At 37.8% G+C, this 21,422-nt stretch overlaps 1 protein-coding gene across 1 annotated transcript in view; it reads right to left on the bottom strand.

Annotated features, from left to right (window-relative positions):
- The window catches only part of ITGB6 (integrin subunit beta 6), a 73,142-nt gene extending 52,461 nt beyond the window's left edge, over positions 1 to 20,681 (bottom strand). Inside the window, exons 1-7 of the mRNA XM_032423639.1 lie at positions 20,566 to 20,681; positions 20,383 to 20,458; positions 19,507 to 19,586; positions 16,388 to 16,592; positions 15,522 to 15,768; positions 3,278 to 3,443; positions 1,879 to 2,040 (exon numbers count right to left, since the gene is read on the bottom strand). Of these exons, the coding sequence (XP_032279530.1) occupies positions 1,879 to 2,040; positions 3,278 to 3,443; positions 15,522 to 15,768; positions 16,388 to 16,592; positions 19,507 to 19,586; positions 20,383 to 20,443 (921 nt within the window). The 5' untranslated portion in view covers positions 20,444 to 20,458; positions 20,566 to 20,681. The remainder of the gene's footprint in view (positions 1 to 1,878; positions 2,041 to 3,277; positions 3,444 to 15,521; positions 15,769 to 16,387; positions 16,593 to 19,506; positions 19,587 to 20,382; positions 20,459 to 20,565) is intronic.
- Positions 20,682 to 21,422: the final 741 nt, after the last annotated feature.

Below are 21,422 nucleotides of genomic sequence, written 5' to 3'. Positions count from 1 at the left end.
GGTGTGTAGCAAGGATCACACCATGAAGCCCTTCGTAGGTGGACAAGTGTCATTTTCTATTTGACCTAGATCAGTTGGCTTAATTCACACAAGTATATTGTGTGTGTGTTCCTCAAGGCCAGGGACCATGCCCATTATCTTTTGGCCCCAGGAGCCGAGCCCAGTGTTGAGTGAATAGGAATTACTCAAAGGACCCAGGGAACTGTGCTGTAGGCAGGCATGGAGATAACCCATGACTTCTGTGCATTTGCAGCAACTTACTGAGCAACAATGAATTGAACATTTATTAGATGAGAAGGTCATAATAAGCAAGAAGTAGCATTTGCTTTTATGTCCCGCTTTTTCCAAGATGTCTGTTAATGGGGCATTTGAATAGTTGCAAGAAAAAGTAATAAAAAAGAGATCTATGTCTCACCATTTCTTGGCACTCAAAGGCTAAAAGACAAAATGTGGCTATTCTCATGGATATTGTAATATGGAAAGGCAACTTATATGACAAAAGTATGAGGACTACTACAGGTCAAAATTTAGGGGAAAAACACTCATCTTGAAGTTTAGCAATTTAAGTCAAGGAATGATAGCAGGTGATTTGTGAACCATTAGTTGTTTTTTTTTTTTTAAACTAATTACCATCACTGTGTGTGTATATATATGTCATATATATACATGTATATATATGACATATATATATGTTATCTCACTGAATTCTTTTTTTAGAGAATAGTTTTTCCAATCTGATATTAGTATTCTGGTTCTCTTCTCTCTCTCTTTCTCTCTCTCTCCTTCTCTCTCTTACATACATTTCTATGGCATTGTCATTTTAAGAAGTCACTTGAATTCTCTGTGCCATATTTTCCCAAGTGTTAAATGGAGATAATATGACCTCCCCAAGTTGCTGCTTCATAATTAAATTTTATTCCATACATAGTCAACACCCACTGTGTTCCAGGCACTGTGCTGGCAGAAAATAGAGAAAATACACCACTCCTGGTCCCGAGGAATGCATATTAGAGAAAGACAGACAAACATAAGCAAACACATTTCCACATAGTGATGGGTAAGAAGAGATCCATGTACTAGAGCGAGGGGAGGGATGATCACTTTGGGGCTCAGCAAAGGGCAAAGAGGGCTCTCTGGGAGTAGTCATGATTGAGTTGGGTTTTAAAGGACAATTAAGAGTCTCTCAGCACCCTCTGAGGGAAGGGCATTCCAGACAGAGGTAACAACACATGCATGAGCATGGCAGCCTCATGGTCCATACAAGGAAAACAGATATGTAGGGTTCTGGGGAGCATCAAATGCGATCATGTATGTCAAAGAGCTCTGAAATTTTTACCTTGTTTTACACAAGTCAAGAGTTTTTTTTTTTTTCCTTTGAATGTTACCAGCATTTTAAAAATGTTTTAAATGACAAAAATAAGCCAAATGTGAATAAACACCAGCCAAACAGTACTTGACAGCTGTTCCCCATGGAGCACCATGGTGCATAAAAGCATGATGTTATTTAGGGGCCATGACTCTGGGACCCATCATTCACAGAAAGTCCTAGGTGATTGTTGTTTTGGCCTCAGCCCCCCTTTCTGGGACTGTCGTTGAAAACAGAATGAGCTGACTGCACTGCTTCTTATTGACCTTGGGCTCTTTGAAAAATCAAGGAGGTTCTGGGATCATTCAAGCCATAGTAGACCCTAACTTCTTACATATCCCCATCACCCACCTGCATTCCTGTGGGAAGCTCTAAGGGCAATTTGTTCATCTCAAAGCAGAAAATGTGCACTGTTTTCACCAAATGTGGGTTATTCTGCTGTGTATTGAGTGAGTGTTGCTTCATTTGCCTACTTGCAGCCCTGGAAACAGTGTAGGGTGCAGATTACACACCAAGACAGTTGACATGGAGTATTCATTCTTGTTGTCCAAGTGACAGAGCCCATCATTAGGAACGACGATGCCTGCCAGTTTGCTGTCCATTCCAAAATGAGAATCGGCATCACTCACAAAGACCAGGAGATGGAGGGAGTCATTCCGCCAACCAATCTTTTCCTACAGTGAGAAAGAAACATTTGGGTCATATGGGATAGAGGCAGGCATTTATTGAGAGTGGATCAATTGTGATTGGACACGCTCAGATTATAAAAACTATATTGCTGATCTATCTGTTTTGGCCTTTTTCATCTATTGTGAGTTGATAATTATTAATGTATTTAAAACATGAAATTCTATGGCAGTTGCCTTTTCTTGGATAACACTTTCAGATGATTTATGCTTCAGAAAAAATAGTTCCACTAGAATCACTCTCCAGTTGATCTTGGCTTTTACACAGTTAATTATTTTTACTGTCCAGCTTTCAATTTACCAGAAAAATGAGGAGAGAGAATAAGGGAGGTCATAGATTATCTCAAATCCAAGCTGAAGCAAAACTGGTAAGAATGCAATACACAATGGACTTAAAGGATGCCTGTTTTATTAAAATATCACCCAAAATTAGGCACATTTTTCTCTTTCTACTGATACCATCCAAAAATTATAAACGTAATACAAAGATAAGAATTGCTTATCAAAGTAGGACCTCCAGCATATGGCTTTTTAAGATGGTCTGTTGTCTGCTTCCTAGCAGAGCTCTCCTCTTTAATTGATAATTAGTCCAGGAACTAGTGGGACAAAAGCTCATCCTGGCAGGGCCATCCCATCTTATTCTTTTCCTTCCTTCCCTAATACCTTGCCCCCCCCCCCCCCAACCTTCCAGGATTTTCAGCCCTGTCTGTTTCCTGGTATTTTCCAAGAAGAGCTGTCTTCTGAAGACCGGGGAATCATTCCCTTGGATGCCTGATTGTCAAGGAGGAGAGGTGTTCCTGTGTTGTTGTAAGGACAATGTAGCTTCTGGTACCTATTTTGTGGGTTCAAAACAATAAATATCTAATCTTATGTAGAAGTTTGTACTGATTCAGGGCATTTTTACTTTTTTCATTAGTTTCTGCCTGTGATTTCTATTTTTACCATGGTTAATTAAAAAACTAATCTAATCTTGATCTTCGAAAATTAATCATACATGACTATTGTTTTAACCAATTTTTCCCAACATTACTATAATTTTATTAGATTATGTAAATATCAGACATAGAAAAGTATCTGTTTCCACATAACTGAATTACGAATTTTTGAAAATTTTGTGTTTTAAGAAATGTAGAAATATGGCAATTAAAGGAAAGATAAAGTTAACTAAGCTTTTCAAAGTAGATTTGCTAATAAGAGATGTAATTTGTGTTAGCCCTCAGCATACCTTACACACAGCAGCTTGCATGATTGCATCAAATCCACCTTCTGGTGTGTCAATATTAGCAGAAATTTTCTGATTCTTCACAATTTCATTGAATCTTTCAGCATCATTCGTCAATGGCAAAATGTGCTTGAATCCAAATGTAGGTAAGCAGAAGTATGGAATACTACTGCAAAGGTAAGATGTAAAAATGTTCTTGATGAAATATGATACAACACACAAGGAATGGACCTAGTAGCCTAGCAACTTCATCTTAAGTGAAGATGGATTTTCCTCAAGTACCTGACTCTGGAACTTGGTTAGGAGTCTCCCGGTTAAGCTTGTTTCAGCATCTCCCTCTCACCCCTTCCAAATTGACCTTATTAGCTACTACTTGGCACTTACTATGTGTTTTACTTTGGCTCAAGCTCAGATAACAGATAATCAGGTCAGACTCCCCACTCCTCTGTGTGTGTGAGTGTGTGTATGTGTGTGTGTGTGTGTGTGTGTGTATAATCACTATCTTCTAGTGCTTCTCAACCAAAATCTACCATTAAGTTTCCATGATGACAACAATTCCTTTGTATTCTGATAGCTTAAGCTGTTATCAAGTATGAGTCATCTTGTAGCAAGATTGAAAGAGATACCCGTCTTCTTTCTTCTCTGCTCCTTCCTGTACTCCCTGCCCTGCCTGCCAAGGGCCCAAAAATCAGAGCAGGGCTCTTGGTTCTGGAGCCCAACTCAACTATGACTGAACAGACTGTTGTGGACCTGGCTAGGAATAAAACTACCACTTAAAACAGTTGACACATGGGAGAAATGCCATGTTAGCATGAGATCTGCCCCAAAGATATTGCAGTTGAACAGAAAAAGCTGATCATGAATTCAGCCACATCTTATTCTGAAAGCCAGTTAGTAGTTGTGGATGAGACTTTGGACAAGTTACTCAACCCTTTTGAGCTTCAGGTGTTCATTTGCAAAATGGAGATAATGGTATAGAGCAGAGGTTCTCAAAGTACAATCCCTGGACCAGCTGCATGAGCATCACATGGGAACTTGTTATAAATGCAAAATCTGGGACATTCTTCCAAACTTACTGAGTTAGAAATGTAAGGGGTGGGCTCCATGATGCATTCAAATCTTCCTGATGCATTCTAATGTTTGAGAAACACTTGTATTTAGAAGTACAGAGACAAAAAAGAGTAGCCCCCAGTGAGGTTGTGCTATGCCACCTGGGAAGAGCTGGTTGACTCTTGTAAGAACAGATTTCCAGGTTCAGGAGCCTGTCTTGTGTGCACACGAAGAGCTGGAGCATCTTTCAGAGTGAGGTTCCTGTTCACCAAGTTCATCTGCCTGAGGCAGGCAGTCAGTCTTCAGTATTCACAGATTCCATCTGCGAATTCACCTACTCATTAAAATTTATTTTTAACCCCCAAATCAATACCTTCAGTACTTTCTGAGTCACTCATGTACACACACAGGGTGGCAAAAAATTCCAGTCACCTGGTTCACATGTTCCCAGCTGAGATGAAATAAGGCTCTGTGTTCTTGCTTCAGCTCTCAAACTGTAAACAAGCATCCTTTTCGTGGTCTTTTTGGTGCCATTTTTTTCATTTTTGTGCTTTTCGTTGGTGATTTTACTGTTTAGAATGGCCCTCAAGTGTAGTGCTGAAGTGTTGTCTAGTGTTCCTAAGTGCAAGAAGGCTGTTATGGGCCTTACAGAGAAAATATGTGCATTAGATAAGCTTTGTTCTGGCATGACTTACACGGTGTTGTTGGCTGTGAGTGCAATGCTAATGAATCAACAATATATATTAAGTTGTCTTTAAACAGAAAGAAACAGAAAATAAAGTTATGTATTGATCAATTGGGAAAAAAAAATGGCCAGAGGCGCACATGAGCCTAATCCTGTGTTTCCCCTTGGAGCAATAGTTTAGCATTGGTTAAGTCAGTGTTTGAGGAGACCTTGTAGAGCAAGACTTCCATGAATGATGAGAATCAACTATACAAATCAGAATGACTATGGATTCATTCACACCGAGAAATGGAGCTCTGCTGGGACCAAAATGCTGGTGTCTGCAAAGGTAACTATTTTCTTCCTGTCAGTAGACTTTCATGGAAAGTAGGTCACAATCCAAAATGTCCTCAGGCTTCAGAACAAGGGGAGTTGGAAGACCCCAGCAGTCTGAGATGTCCCAAGATAGACATCTCCAGAATGGATGCTCTTGGTCATATCTGCCTCCTCCCTCACCTGTAGTCGGCTTTCTCAGCTAACAAAAATTTGGGAAGCCCTGGTAGCCAACAAGACTGGAAACTCTGAAAGAGCCTGGGCTAAGGCTTTTGGATGGATGAAGCCCATACTTGCCTCTGGAACTGCTCTTTCTTGGGCATTCCCCTAACCTATGATGAGTAAACCTACAGTCCTGTTCATTCTTTCAGCTCTGTCAAGACGCCTGGTTTCGTGGGCCAATGAGCCAGCCTATCGCTTCTAGGGAACTTCTTGTATTTCCTTTCTGACCCATTATTTTTAACTTTAATTCTCAGAAGGCAATCTTATTCTCTTATTTTTAATATCTTGCATTAGCTTTCATTGAGGCTCTGAAGTGCAGACCACAGATAGTATCGACTTAGTAGGATTGTTGTAAGACCTGATTGAGATAAAATATGCAAAGCACACAGCACAATGAGCTTTTCAGATTAAGTGCTTACTAGACATTAATGTCATTTTTTACATAAATCACTTTTACACAGAGTCTAGCACAGACTTGAGGACAGAACGTGGATTTGGCCAATGACATCTCTAGAATCCTATGTTTTTTTTCCTGATTAAAGGGAATACATATTCACTAAAGAAAATTTGAGTTAATATAAAAGTGTAAAGAAGAAAATAAAACACACATTTTAATAGTTATGAGATGTATCACAGTTTGATAATCTATTACTAAAAATTTATTTCATAAATCTTTCTGTAATTAAATAATGTAGTGATCCTCTGCTACAGCTTTGCAGACTGGATCTCTGCTTAGAACTGATTCTTTCAAGGGAAATTGCTGGGTTACTTTTCAATCCATATAAGCAAACTCCTTTCCAAAAAGTTTGTATCAATTACATCATGAAAAAAACAAAACAAAACAAAACAGAAATATACCAGTGATTAGTTAAAAATGGCATCTTAATTTAACTTTTAATTTCCATTTTATTGCTACTAAGACCGCTAATTTGTTCATATTTATTGACAGTTTGTATTTCTTCTTTTGCCACTTGCCAACTTACATCCTTTGCTCATTTTCTTGGTTTTTATTTTCTTAACTTAATTTTAAGAACCTTTTCTCTTCAAAATATTAAACTTTTGTCTTTGTGCTTTGTCTTTTAATTATGTTTATGCTGTTTTTGGATATATACCTTAAAACTTTTTAGGTAGTCAAGTGTTTTTCAACCTTCAATTAGAGATGTATTTTGAAGAGTTATATGAGGAAGAGGTTTAATTTTCTTTTCGAATTGTTACCTATTAAATGGCAATGATTTAGCATTTGTCCTTATTGCTCTGATAGCATTTAAAGTAGTTGTGTGCTGGAAGAAAATGCATTCGATTTAGAATAAGAAGACTGAACAGTTGTCTATTCTTGGGCAAGTTACTTACCACTGCTGGGCCTCAGTATCCTCATCTATAAAATGAGACTGATAATACCTACTTCACAAAGTTCTTGTGAGTTACATGAGATAAAAAGTATGTAACTATGTGAGGTGTACCACTGTCCCTATAATCTAATTATTCTTGGAAATTGTTAGTTTAATCTTTTATTTTGGGCCGCTTGTTCACACTGTACCAAAATGGCATTTGAGCATCTTCTGAAACCAAAGAACTAGCATTCCTGTCTTTTTGTAAGAAATTTACACCTTTGTGGGTTAGAATTGCTAGATAGATCTAGTAGAACTCTGTGCTTTTAGAAAGTGGAATGAAATGTTAGTTTATTTATTTATTTTTTTAAAGATTTTATTTATTTATTTGACAGAGAGAGTGCACAAGTAGGCAGAAAAGCAGGCAGAGGGAGAGGGAGAAGCAGGCTCTCTGTTGAGCAGGGAGCCCGATGCAGGGCTCGATCCCAGGACCCCGGGATCATGACCTGAGCCCCAGGCAGACGCTTAACCGCCTGAGCCACCCAGGCGCCCCTGAAGTGTTAGTTTAATTCAGTAAACAGACTCACGTGCTAGGAGACCCATGTAGCTAAAGCAAAGCAGAATGTCAGACTTGGGTTATGCCAGGAAATTTTGAGTGGAGACTCCCCTGGTTTTGGTCAAAGTCCTTTCTCTAACAGAGGTTCATATTTGGCTATTACTTTTTTAGCATAGCAGTTGAAGGAAGTAGGTACTCATCACCAAATAATTTGATTTTGAGTCCCTAGATAATAATAGATTTGCATTTAAAATGCAGAATAATTATGAAACTCAATATACAAAAATACTATTTATATTTTTGTTAGAATTTTAAATAAATATACATAAATTAAGATTACAATGATACATACCAAATGGCTAACACCATCTTTTTGAGTGGGATTAAAAATAATTTCCTTTTTCCTTTTTTTGTCTGCATTCTCACATGGCCTTGTATTACCTTTACAATAAGAAACTATTCTGTACACTCATATATATTTATGTTTGTGTACATATAAGAAATCTAAGCATTTCATAGTTCTGCTTTCTCTTTTGCAAAACTACAATGAGTCCCTCACTGTTGGTGTCATATTAAAAAACAAACAAAACATGAAACAAAACATAGCACATATGAAATGATGTTAAAAAAGAAATCTCTCACAGTGTTTGACAGGGGAAGAAAATTTGACCTTTGTGTTATTAAATATATTTTTTAAAGATTTTATTTATTTATTTGACAGAGAGACACAGAGAGAGAAGGAACACAAGCAGGGGGAGCGGGAGAGGGAGAAGCAGGCTTCCTGCTGAGCAGGGAGCCCGACGAGGGGCTTGATCCCAGGACCCTGGGACCATGACCTGAGCCAAAGGCAGATGCTTAACGACTGAGCCACCCAGGCGCCCCGCTACTAAATACTTTTAAATGCACATTACAACCTATCTACAAGTATGAAAATGGAGAAACTATATTCTTGTCACTGTGTCTTAGATAAGAGCCTAAGGAAATCTTTAAAAATGTAAGCCACTTCAGCATTCTTACATGGTGAAATAAAATTTCTTAGTGACTCTACATCCAAGGAAGATAAAGAAAGAAAGCTACTCCAAAAAGCATGTTTTAAAAGTGTGGTGCACAGACCCACAAAGGTCCCTGAGACATTTTCAGAGAGGCCTTCAGGTCAAACTATTTTCTAATAATAATAAAAGATGTTATTTGTCTTTTTCACTGTGTTGACATTTGCACTGATGCTGCAAAAGCAATGGTGAGTAAAACTGCTGGTGCCTTTGCAGGAATCAAAGCCGTGGCTTGCAGCCGGCTAGTGGTCCTTAGGAATTTTCCTGGCAAGTATTTATCATCATAATAAAATTGCTAGTTTCATTTGATTATCCTTGATAAAGCAGTAAAAGTTATTAATTTTATTAAGTCTACACCCTTGAGTACATGGTTTTTAAAAAATGTATATTTCTGGGGCACCTGGCTGGCTCGGTTGGTAGAGCATGTGACTCTTGATCTCAGGGTCATGAGTTTGAGCTCCATCTTGGGCATGGAGCTTACTTTAAAAATAAATAAATAAATAAATAATTTAAAAAATATTTCTGTGTAACTACATGGGAAATATGCATCTAGCATTTCTGCAGCACACCAAAGTACAATGTTTAGAGTGGGAAAAAAATATTTGCAATTGTTTGAGCTGAACTGGCCCTTTTTTTATAGAACGTTTTTACCCGAAAGAACGTTTGACAGCCAAACTATTATTCCAACTTGGGTACTTAGCAGACATGTTCTTAAATATGAAAAAAGCCTGTCAGTTCAAGGAAAACAACCCTCAGTATTTGTTGCCAATGATAAAATTAGAGGTAACTAGAAAATTAAAGTTTTGGAAAACATTAATCTGCTACCTATGAGATTAATAGCGTCTCAGTACTTTAAGATTTATCTGATGAGATTTATGGTGATATTAACAAATGCAACTTTTTTATACTGTGTCATGAAACTTGGAAGATCTATACAATTCACTGAAACAATATTTTCCAAATGGCCAAAGCATTATATTACAAAATCACATACATAAGTAAAAGAGCCATTCAAAGTGCAAGACAGGGGCACCTGGGTGATTCGGTCAGTTAAGCTTCTGACTCTTGGATTTTTGGCTCATATCTGATCTTATGGATCTTGGGATCTGCCCTTGCACCAGGCTCCTTGCTCAGCAGAGTCTGCTTGGGATTCTCTGCTTTTCCCTCCCCTTCTGCCCCTCCCCCTCATTCATGAGCTCTTTCTCAAATAAACAAATAAATAAAATCTTTTAAAAAAAAAAAAGTGCAAGACAGACCAATGGTTTTATGAAAAGTTCATTGATATTGTTTCAGATTCCCCTTGAAACTAACGTTTACCTCTTGTCTAGTTTGAATGTAGTATCAAAGAAGAATCAAAGAAGAATGTCCACACACATTGTAAAAATATATCAAATGCTTTTCTCTTTTCCAACTATATATCTATGTGAGGTTTGACTTTCTTCATGGAGTTGAACCAAAACAAAATATTGCAACAGACTAAATGTAGAAGAAGATACGAAGAAGATACTATTAAACCAAATATTTTAAGAGATTTTAACAATGTAAAACAGTGCCACTCTTCTTGCTAATTTTTGTTTTGTTATGAAAAATATAATTATTTTTAATAAAGATGTGCTTTTATAGTAATGTGCATTGTGTTTCTTATTGTAATTATTAAATGAATCAATAAATAATTATTTTAAAATTTTCTGTTTTATTTTCTAATATGCTGAATATTGAAAATATAACCCACATAAGCTAAAGCTCTTTGGGGTCTTAATTTTTAAAAGTGTAAGAAAGTCCTGACATCTAAAAGTCTGAGGACTCTAGCTTAAAACTAATACCTGTTTGTTATATTCTGAGCTCACTCAATTTTCACAATTACCCTAGGATGTGAATATTATTATCCCCATTTATAAGTGAAGAGACCAAACTCAGAGTAAGTTTTTTGTCCAAGGTTATGATTTAAACCCACGTCTCAAAAACTCCACATTCTTTCCTTTTACCTCTCATTGCCTTCCTACTAAAGAACATTTTATTCCATAATTATAAGGTTTGGATTGATCAAAGGATTGACTTTTATGTTTGGTATTTGAGTTCTTGGTGTGTATATGTCTGGGAGGTAGTATCTGGACAGAGAAAGTGGAAGAAATAAGGATGTGATGGGCAAGGAAAAAATATAATGTTGCAGGAAAGAGCTCGTTGCTTATAATTTTAACTAACGGTGAATTTTGCCAATAAGAATAAAAGAAACACCTTTAGAAAATGGGAAAATATTGACCTTTCAAAAGATCAAACGTGTGATCCTCCTTTGGGACCCCATTCACCACACCTTGTACAATACTCTGGTCTCCCCCTAACTTCACTCTGTTGGTGTTGGGAGGAAGTACCATCTATGGAGCGCTTCACGGTCAAGCCCAGGACCAAATGCTTCATTACCTCACTGGATCCTTATGACCACTCTGTGTGATCGGTATGGTTATTCCAAACTAAAGCTTTGAGGGTGAAACTGTTCACCTAAGGCGACGTTATAAGTGAGTAGATGAATCAGAACCGAATCCAGAGCTGACTGCAAAGCCCATCCTCTTAAATCACCATGCTATACTGCATGCCTGCTCCCCAAAGAATTTCAGCTTTTTGAGGACTGGGTGCAAATCTTTTTCTTCCAGATATCCCCATGCCTAGCACAATGCTTGGTACACAGTTGGAGCACAGTAAACTTCTGTTGAATGAATGAATGAATAAAAGAATGCATGAATGAAATGCTGTCAGAGCTATGAAAAGCCAAACTTCTTTCTTTTTTCTAGGAACCTGATTAAATACAGGGTCTTATTCTTAGATGATGGGCTGCCCACTTAGCTGAGCCATCTGTTTGTTAATTTTAATTGTTTTCTCTGGCAACATTTCTTCCTCATTGTTTCCCATTGTCATTACTGTACTTCATATTACTACATTTTATCTGGCCTGTGGCAGAAAGAATGATTTTTAAACAAGCCCTCTGAGACAGAGGTAATACTTTGTAATCCTAAACGAAACTACACTGCTGGACTCTCTACTAAAGCTTATTGCAGGAGAAAGACACCTAACATACCAAAGATCTAAATAATACAGATTTTAAACAGGTACAACATTCTCTGATTTAAAAAAACAAAAAAGGCCAGAGCATTAGAAACACTTTTATATTAAACAGTTAAGAGGCTGTTAGAACCAAGTTTATTTCACTTGACAAGTGAATCAAACAATTGATAATAGTAATCATACCTTACTTTTTAAAAGATTTAATATACAGCATAAATCTGTTCTCTAGAAATCTGTTTGTTCAGTGTTGTTGGAACTGCTAGAAAGATCCATTCTTTTTTTTCTTCCTTACTAACAGAATCCTGGCTTTATTTGGGGTAACAATATGCTTCCTTTGCAGCTGGAAGGGGCCATGTAACAAAGTACTGCCAATGAGATGCAAGTATAAGGAGGTGGGGAAAATTTCTGGCAAAACTCCTTAAATCAAGGAAATAAAATTCAACGTCCATTTATGATTTTAAAAAATTGTACCCAACAAGGAATAGAAGGGAACTTCCTTGATCTGATAAAAGGAATCAAAAAACCCACTAGCTAACAACATAATCAATGGTGAAATGTTGAAGATTTCCTCCCCAAATCACAAGCAACATAAATGACATCTCTCTCCACTTCTATTTAACATGACACTAACCAGTGCAACGAGGCAAGAAAAAGAACAAAGAGGTATACATATTGGAAGAGGAAGAAGTTGTTATTCATAAATGACATGATCAAGTACACAAAATTCTAAGGAATTTACAAAAAATCAAACTAGAACTAATGGGAAAATTTATCAAGTTTGCAGGATGAAATGTGAGTATGCAAAATCAATTGCATTTCTATATGTTTTCAACAAACAAGTAGAAAACACCTTTTAAAAAAGCCTAGGAATAAATCAAACAAAGGACGTGTAGGGTATCTACCCTGAAAATGACAAACCATTACTGAGAGAAAGAAGACAAGATCTAAATGAATGGAAATATATGTCATATGCAATGATTGGAACATTCAGTGTTTTAAAGATGTCCATTATCCCTCAATTGATCTATGATTTTGATGTAATTCTAATCAAAATCTCAGCATATTTTTTTGAAGAAATCAACAATCTGATTCTAAAATTTCTGTGGAAATGCAAAGGATCTAGAATAGCAAAACAAAAGAGGAACAAAGTTGGAGGATTTACACTCCTGATTTCAAGAATTTTTATAAAGTTGCAGTGAGAAAGATGGTAAGGCATTGGTGGTTACATGGGTGTATTCAACGGATCAGGTGGGACAGAATGAAGTGTCCAGAATTACACTCATACATATGCTCTCAATTACTTGTTAACAAAAGCATAAATATAATTCAATGGGGAAAGAAAAATCTTGCTTAACAAATAGTGCTGGAGCAATCGGATATTTGCATGGAAACAAAAGACGAATCTAAGCCTTTTCCTCATTCCAAATATAAAAATTAATTTGAGATCATAGATCTAAATGCAAGAGCTTGAACCATAAAGTTTCTAGAAGAAAAATAGGAAGAACATTTGGGATATTTGGTTAGGCAAAGATTTTTTAGGACAAAAAATACACTAACCATAATATTAAAAATTGACAAATCAGACTCCAACAAAATTAGAAACTTTTGTTTGACCAAAGACATTACTAGAAAAATAAAAACACAACCCACAAACTGGAAAGAAATATTTATAAAGCACATATTTGACAGAGAACTTTTATCCAGGATATACAAGGAACTCATATAACACAATATTAAGAAGAAAATCTAATTTTTAAGAATGGGCAAAAAATTTGAAAAGATACTTCACAAAATAAGATATGAGAATGGGAGAAAAACACATGAAAAATGCTCAACACCTTTTGTTACTAGGGAAATGCAAATTAAAGCTACAATAAGATACACTGTTATCAGAATGGCTAAAATTAGAAAGACTGACAATACTAGGTGTTATCAAAGATTTGGAATGATTGGAATCCTCACACATAGCTGATGGAAATGTAAAATGGCACATCTACTTTGGAAAACAATTGGATTGTTCCTTTAAAAATTAAAATGATACTTATTATACAATTCAGTAATTCCAATTCTAGGTATCTATCCAAGAGAAACAAAAACATACATACACACAAAGATTTATAGGCAAGTGATTGATCATAGCAACATTTTTCATGATAGCCAAAAAATGGGAAACGGCCCAAATGTCCATCAATGAAAGAATGAATAAATGAAGAATAATAAATACATACAGTGGACTACTACTTAAAACAAAAAGGAAGAAACTGCCGATAAACACAAAATTATGGATGAATCTCAGAAACATTATGTTGAACAAAAGAAGCCAGAAATAAAAGGTATATACTATGTTATTTCATTTATATGAAATCCAAGAATAGGCAAAAACCAATCTAAATTATGGAAATCAGAAAGTGGTTACCTCTGGGGTAGTAGAACTGACTATAAAATGGCACAAGGAAGCTTTGGAAATGCTCTACATCACATTTTAGGTGGTAATTACATTGGCATATTCCACTGTCAAAACTCATCAAACTGAGCATTTCTGATGTGTGCATCTTGGTACGTGTCAATTATACCTCGAAATAAAAGGTGGGGAGAAAGATAGTGCCCTTTATTGATCCGCCCCTCTTTTCCTCTTTCTTTCCTGCCTGGAATGAAGAAGTCATGAGTAGCATCCCAGAAAACTCCTTGGGCCTTGAAGATAAAATCCAAGAACCAATATGGCAGAGCAGAAAGCAGAAAAGACCCAGATCCCTGATGCGTGGAGCTGCCATACCAGCCCTGAATTACCTTTCTCTAGACTCCATTCATGTGAAAAAGAAAAAAACTCCCCCTTTTTAAGCCACTATCTCTGATGCTTGCAACCAAACACAGTTCCTAACAGTTACAGTCAGTGATGAATTCCTTTCACAGTCAAATTATTTTGACTGTGTCAGATTCTAGTTGGGAAGCACATTGAAATGTTTTTAAATGATATTATAAAGGTGTTTGTCTTTTAGAGATTGATGCTTGTATACAAGTATTAAAAGTCAATATACTTTTGGAAAGTCATTGCATATATGCTAGATTCATAGTAGTAAGGGGCTTGGTTTGGGACCAACCCAGATTTGGTACAGATCACTGATTAGTCGTGCGGCCTTGGGAGAATTACTAATATCGCAGAGCCTCTGTTACTTCCTCTGAGTATAGCTATGATAAAACCTGCTTTGAACTGTTGTTATTATAAAGATTGAATGAGGTCATGTATGTGAAACCTTCAGCACAGAGTTTGGCACAGAGCAAATAGTAGCTCTTTTTAATAGAAGGATAGTGAATAACTTGATTCTGAACACGTCATTGACTGTATAGGGAAGCCATCACAAAGCAACTTGCCCTTGACCATCACCTGGATAATAAATGGTTTCAATAGCTGATAATAACAGATTATAATGGGGTCCATAATGCTTAATTTCCTACTGAATTAGATAGAAGTGAAGGCTGCAAAGCCCTTCTCCAAGCAATAAGAGAAATCCCCGTTTCCCAGAGTATGTCAGAGGGAGCTGCACGAATTGTTATTTTGGCAGAAGTCATTGTAGTGGAGAAAGATACTCTGAGAAAGTGTGAGTTACTGTCCAATAGCCTCAGAAAGTGGTGGTCATTGGGCCTAGAAGGTCTCTGAGGGGCTGTGGATGGACACAGGCCATCGGAACCTACAGTGAAAGACGCGCTTTCCTAGTCTGCTGAGCACTAAGCCAAATTTGCCACATCCTGAGAAAGATGCTACACAGGAAGACAGATGTGAGGATGCTGCAAGAACCCAAGACTAGAACCAGGTATTGAGATGAGGTCATCTTGGTTCCAAGGGGCCCAGGCAACTGAGAGAGCTGCTGAGATCCAACCTGGCAGGAGCGAAATGCCAAGGAGTTAGCAAGCTCCTGCCAAGTGCAGCTCAGAGCGAGGCTTTCTCTACAGAAAATCAGTGTTCCAAGATGCCAGAGAATCATTTACTTACCTGCAAGGGTTGGCGATTTCTTCTGGGGTTGTTTTCACAAAAGGGGAGACAGGTTTTTCCACAAAAGAGCCGAAGCCCAGTCTAAAGTTGCTGGTTAATTTAGACATCTCCTTGGAAAGCAGGGAGCCCAGCTCTTTGATTGTGTTGAGGTCATCATCCATGGAGGCCGAGAGGTCCATGAGGTAATACAAGTCCACCGGGTAGTCCTCCGTCTGGCGGACTTGCACTTGCAGAGTCTGTTCACTGCCTGCAAAAACCCCCATGAGAAAAGCAAATCCATAAAAATACATCAAGACTCCTTCATGAGTGGCCAATTACGGGGCCACCTGGCTATTTCATTTCAGGGAGAACTTACTGAAGATACTTAGGATTTCATAAACTATCCGGTAAAGTTTACAAGTGAATGAGCCCATGAAAATCTTTCAGCAGCGAGTTTAGAGCTACTGAAGGAGGTAAAAGTTAGGATATTTTATATCTCCTTGGGAGAACTAGCATCCATTTAGATGGAAGATAAGCTGAATTTTTTGTATGTGGTTTTAGCAAAAGAGAAGAAAATAAAGAGGAGTTTAAAGCTACATTACAATGCTTAAAGAAATGTGAGGTAAGCCTTAACAACATTTGAGTAATTCAAATGCTTACTATTAGATAAGCTTATTTTAGTAACTCATTTGGAGTGCAAGTGACCCATGTGAATGAAGAAAAGTGTTAGGCCAGCGATTCTCTATTTCCTTAAGAATGGGAAATCTGAGTAATAATAATCAATGATATGTAACATGGTACAAGATATATTAGCTTAATAATGGTATTACCATATGTGGCATTAGATTTATTTACATGAGCCAATGCTCATGTAAATCATAACATACCTGGTCTCAATTTAAGAGTCAACTTTTGAGGCGCAATCTGAACAATGTCAGAACTATTTTTCTGTCTGCCTACACTGAGAGGCTTATTTGTATGTATTTCTACTTGGGAGACAGGGTTTTCGATGAAAGTTAGTTGACATCCTTTAGCTAAAAGATTTGCTGGGGTATCACACCTTTCTCCAACTCCAGATGGATGGGTAAAATTCTAAAAAAAGAGAAAAAAAGACAAAGAGAAAAAGAAGACAAATCTCCATTTGTTTATCAGACAAAAAAAATTTTTTTTTTGCTTATTTTACTAGTTAGGCATCTTGCCATTCTCAGTATATCATATTCCCATGTGCCTGAGTAAAATTGGATTCTCCTTTTAATCATATCCAGTTGAATTCACCTAACAGTCTTTTATTTGTTGGTGTTGCTATTTTGTTCTTAATATTCACTTCTTTGAGGCTTCTTCTGTGCCATGACCAGATCCTTGAAACAGTTGGGCTCTAGAGTTAATATCATCCCATGAATTTGTCTGTTTGGGTTGACCTGTAGGCTCCTGGACTGTCTTAGCTCTCAGTGTGTCTAGTACCAAATCTGGTGGCAAAGAGAGATTTCCTGTGGGGTCTGAAAGGGCAAAATATTGTGACATCTCCCTATCTGGCTCTCTGTTGTGGTTTAATTTGTGGATGCATCATTACCCTTCTATTGCAGCCTTACTTCACTAAAGTCATCCTCTTGGGGACTTTAAATTCAGTGTCTGAAAGTGTTCCAGTTCAAGGTCTTTTAGAACTTTTCTCCAAGATTTGGAGGTGCAGAAGGGAAGCAAAAGAGAATATAAAAGACTGCTTTTCTGTGTAGGACTCAGGAGTTTCCCAGTTCCCTTCTGATCCACCTGGTAACATGGAACAGTGAGATGAATGTTTCCAGGCAGAGATGTGGCCATTATAACCTTGCAACATTGACCTGTCTTACCTAATAGCCAAGGCTATTCTAGAACTGCTGTAGCTCTAAGCAAAGTCAAGCTTGAGGCTCATTGATTGTCATGCTTGAAAAGACGCAAACCAATGCTCATATTGTTTTTCCTCATCTCTTAGAATTCTAAGCCACTCTAGTTATTTCACCAACTAGAAAAGTTATATTTCTTCTGAAATTGATTTTTTAAAGAGTCGTTTATTTATTTGAGAGAGAGAGAGAGAGCATGAGCAGGGGAAGGAGCAGAAGGAGAGGGGAAGAGAGAGAATCTCAAGCAGACTCCCCGCTGAGCATGGAGTCCAACATGGGGCTCGATCCCATAACCAGGAGATCATGGCCTGAGTCAAAATCAAAAGTCAGATATTTGACAGATTATGCCATCCAGGCTCCCCTGAAATTGATTTTTTACAATATAACTGATTATCTGGCAGTCAGAGCTGTGCCTGTTTGAGGCCCTAGACTAAGCGTAGCGAGCACTGTAACTCCCCCTGATCATCCAGAGCAAGCAGTGGCTTGGCAAGGCCTCAGGATGCCTCTCAGCACAGTGTGGCTGCTACCACCTGTAAATACAGTGTTGGCCAGCGCACGAGAGGTGCTGGTAACTGCAGAACCTTTTTTTTCAATCTGCTCTAAACAGAGGCCTAATGTACTTTTTGCTTCAGTTGCCTCAACTACTTCTACTGTTAGAGTGCATTTAGAATAATCTGGCCTTAAAAATTGATGGTGATTTGTGGGGCGTCTGGGTGGCTCAGTTGGTTAAGTGTCTGCCTTGGGCTCAGGTCATGATCTTGGGGTCCTGGGATTGAGCCCTGCGGCGGGCTCCCCACTCAGTGGAGAGTCTGTTTCTCCCTCTCCTTCTGCCCCTCCCCCCCACTAGTGTGTGTGTGCTCTCTCTCTCTCTCTCTCTCAAATAAATAAACAAAATCTTTAAAAAAAATTGACAGTGATTTGGCTAACAAGTATCATCCACAAGTAAAGCTATTAGTAGTAACTTAAGAAGCTCTCTTAAATGAATGCTTAAAAAATGCATTTAAATACAAATTCTACAGGTAGGCATATAGTTAGACTGATTTGTTGTTTTATGTCTCTGGCATGAAACTAATACTGTCTTCTTCGGGGAGTCAACATAAAAAAAATATGCGGGTTTTTCCCTCTCGGTATATTCTCAAAACTGCTTTTGATATGTGAGCTCAAAAAAAGCATAATTCCTTCGCACTTTGATGTACGGCCCATCCGTTCAAGGCAGTAATGGGGGAGTTGGCTAGGTGTGTCCTCTGGGTCTGTGAGGCCTTCCTCCACGGTATACAGTCAGCCTGGAATTTCAGTCTTAACAGTTCTCACCTCCTCCTGCGCCAGGCGCCCAGGCTCGTTCCCCTTTGAGCCTGCTACTCAGTTCTTGCTGACCTTGGCATTTGTATGCTTTCATTTGTGCTCAGATACTCTTTATGAGATTCAGTAGAGAACTGTTTTAAATCCAGAAAGAGTTAAGGCGGCTCTTCCTTACCAGGAGTCATTTGCAGACTGTTCTTCAGGGTCACAGAAGGCAGTGACTTGGGATTCCTCGTGACCTGTGCTACCACCCCTTATATAACTTTCACGCACTTTTCAGTTTGATCAGATAAGGAAGGTCTGTTTCGGGCTTTGTCATTGGTGTGGTACAGTCACCAAGCTCATGAAAGCTTAATTTTTAAAAGAACTGGATACTGTCTGAGCGGCAAAATTTTCCCCCAAACTTCTCTTAGAACCTAACAGTGGTTCCCAATGGATCCTGGTTCCCAGATGGAACACAATTATGATATTGAAGTCAAATGTATATTTAACTTTAGAAAATATCATCTCTGTGATCTCTGATTACTCAGAGCCTCGGCATTTGACACGTAACCAGTGAGAAATGCCTTTAAAATAAGAGGAGGGATCAGGTTAAATAAAGGAACCCGAGTTAGATATTTTTCACCATGATTTTGACATTCGCTACCTCTGCAAGTTGTTTTTGGAAGTAATCACGTGAATGACACGGTGGCCTACTGATGCTTATATTTTCCTTTCCTGATTTGTCTCACTCCTATTCCCCACAGAAAGCAGGATGCTATCAGAACGATCATCGATGGAAGCCACATAACCCGTAATTGCAGTTTTTTTACAAACATGCTGAGGTTGTTTACCTCCTGAGAACACCAGGCACATTGGGGTCCAATGAGTAAGCAGTCTTCACAGGTCTCTGCCCCTCCCATGGCACAGCCACCTGTGTTTAAACCCAGCAAGACACAGGGATTCAGCACACTCGCAGTCATTTTCATTTACGAGAAAGAAGTCTAGTTCTTAAAATACTTGAATGAAGCAACATCAAAGTTGATGTTAGGCTTCAGAGATCAGTTCTTAAAAAGTTTGCAACTCGTTAAAAAGTTCACGTTTTACATCTGTCACATGGAGAATATGTGTGTCTTTTTAGCTAAAAGTGATCATTCTTCTTTTTTTTCTTAAAATATAAAACTATCTCAACATTCACAAACTTAGGACCATTCATTGTGTTTATTATGCTCATTCACTATCACCCACTTTAATTTTTAAAAATTATTTGCAACATAACAAAATAAAATTTAAAAAAATGAAGACTTAAAAATTTAATTCAAGAAAACAAAAAAATGTGTCTCTCTTAAATGAATGATTTTTTTTAATTTTTAAAGTAAGTTCTTTCTCGAGATTATTTCTCTTAAGTGTAAGACCTTGTCAATAGAATAGCTAGAAAAGTTACCAAGATGGTTGTCACTAAGGTATTAAGGAGCCCTATTATGTAATAAAGCTGTTTAATTCTCCTCATTAAGATGCCCATGCAACCTTTGTATTTATTTACCTGAAGCAGAGAGCATTTGCTGTGGGAACAGCCCTGCCTCTGCCTGTAATTTGTTAAAGCGTTCGTTCAATGGCCAACAAGCGATCGAACAGATCAAATAAAAAATGACTTCAGATCTAGTTTGAACCAAATGACAGGTTTGTCAAGCATACCAAGAAAGCAATATATCGGAGAGCTTAAGTCTTACCTTGTACGTGATCATTCCTTCCTAGAAATAGAAAGAACAGGCAAAGCAGTTCAATCCCCATTCGTTTCAGTTCTCTCTGTGCAGACAGATTAAAAAATGAATTACCTTCAACATTATAAGACCAAAGCTGAACATCGTTAAAGTCTTTCTTTCTGGAGGTGTAAAATGTTAAATACTACTTACACTGCTTTAGAAAGAAACTTGAGATGTAAATTTAAAAGTTTTCATTAAGACTGAAATGAAAACAGGCTACCTGGACAGGAAAGAAGGAAAGCTGTGTTTAAAAGCAACTCCAACATGATTTACTTCCTTGTTCTCCTTATAAGGAAGGCAGGTGTACAATCACCAAGAAGGTGGGGAAATTCATTCAGTAGAAATTTTTGTGTGAGTTCTCTTAGTCTCTCTGCATCCTAGAGAAAGTTAATATCTTTAGTGAAATATTGATCAATAAAATGTCCAAAGAGCAATGGGAATATAATCTAAAGTTGTTTCTAAATTTTAATTTAATAGCAACAGTAAAGGTGATAAATCAAACAAAAACATATAAGTTATATGTAAGGAGGGTTTTTTTTTTAATTTTTTTATTGTTATGTTAATCCCCGTACATTACATCATTAGTTTTAGATATAGTGTTCCATGATTCATTGTTTGTGCATAACACCCAGTGCTCCATGCAGAACGTGCCCTCCTCAATACCCATCACCAGGCTAACCCATCCTCCCAACCCCCTCCCCTCTAGAACCCTCAGTTTGTTTTTCAGAGTCCATTGTCTCTCATGGTTCTTCTCCCAGGAGGGTTTTTTTTTTTAAAGATTTTATTTATTTATTTGACAGAGAGAGAGACAGCGAGAGAAGGAACACAAGCAGGGGGAGAGGGAGAGGGAGAAGCAAGCTTCCCACTGAGCAGGCAGCCCGATACAGGGCTCGAACCCAAGACCCTGGGATCATGACCTGAGCCGAAGGCAGACGCTTAATGACTGAGCCACCCAGGTACCCTGTAAGGAGGGTTTTAAAATGAGCTAAAGGAAGATACCTGAGATT

The sequence above is a fragment of the Phoca vitulina genome, unplaced genomic scaffold (assembly GCF_004348235.1).
Source record: "Phoca vitulina isolate PV1807 unplaced genomic scaffold, GSC_HSeal_1.0 scaffold1, whole genome shotgun sequence".
Taxonomy (NCBI): domain Eukaryota; kingdom Metazoa; phylum Chordata; class Mammalia; order Carnivora; family Phocidae; genus Phoca; species Phoca vitulina.
This window is presented reverse-complemented; position numbering and strand designations above follow the sequence as displayed.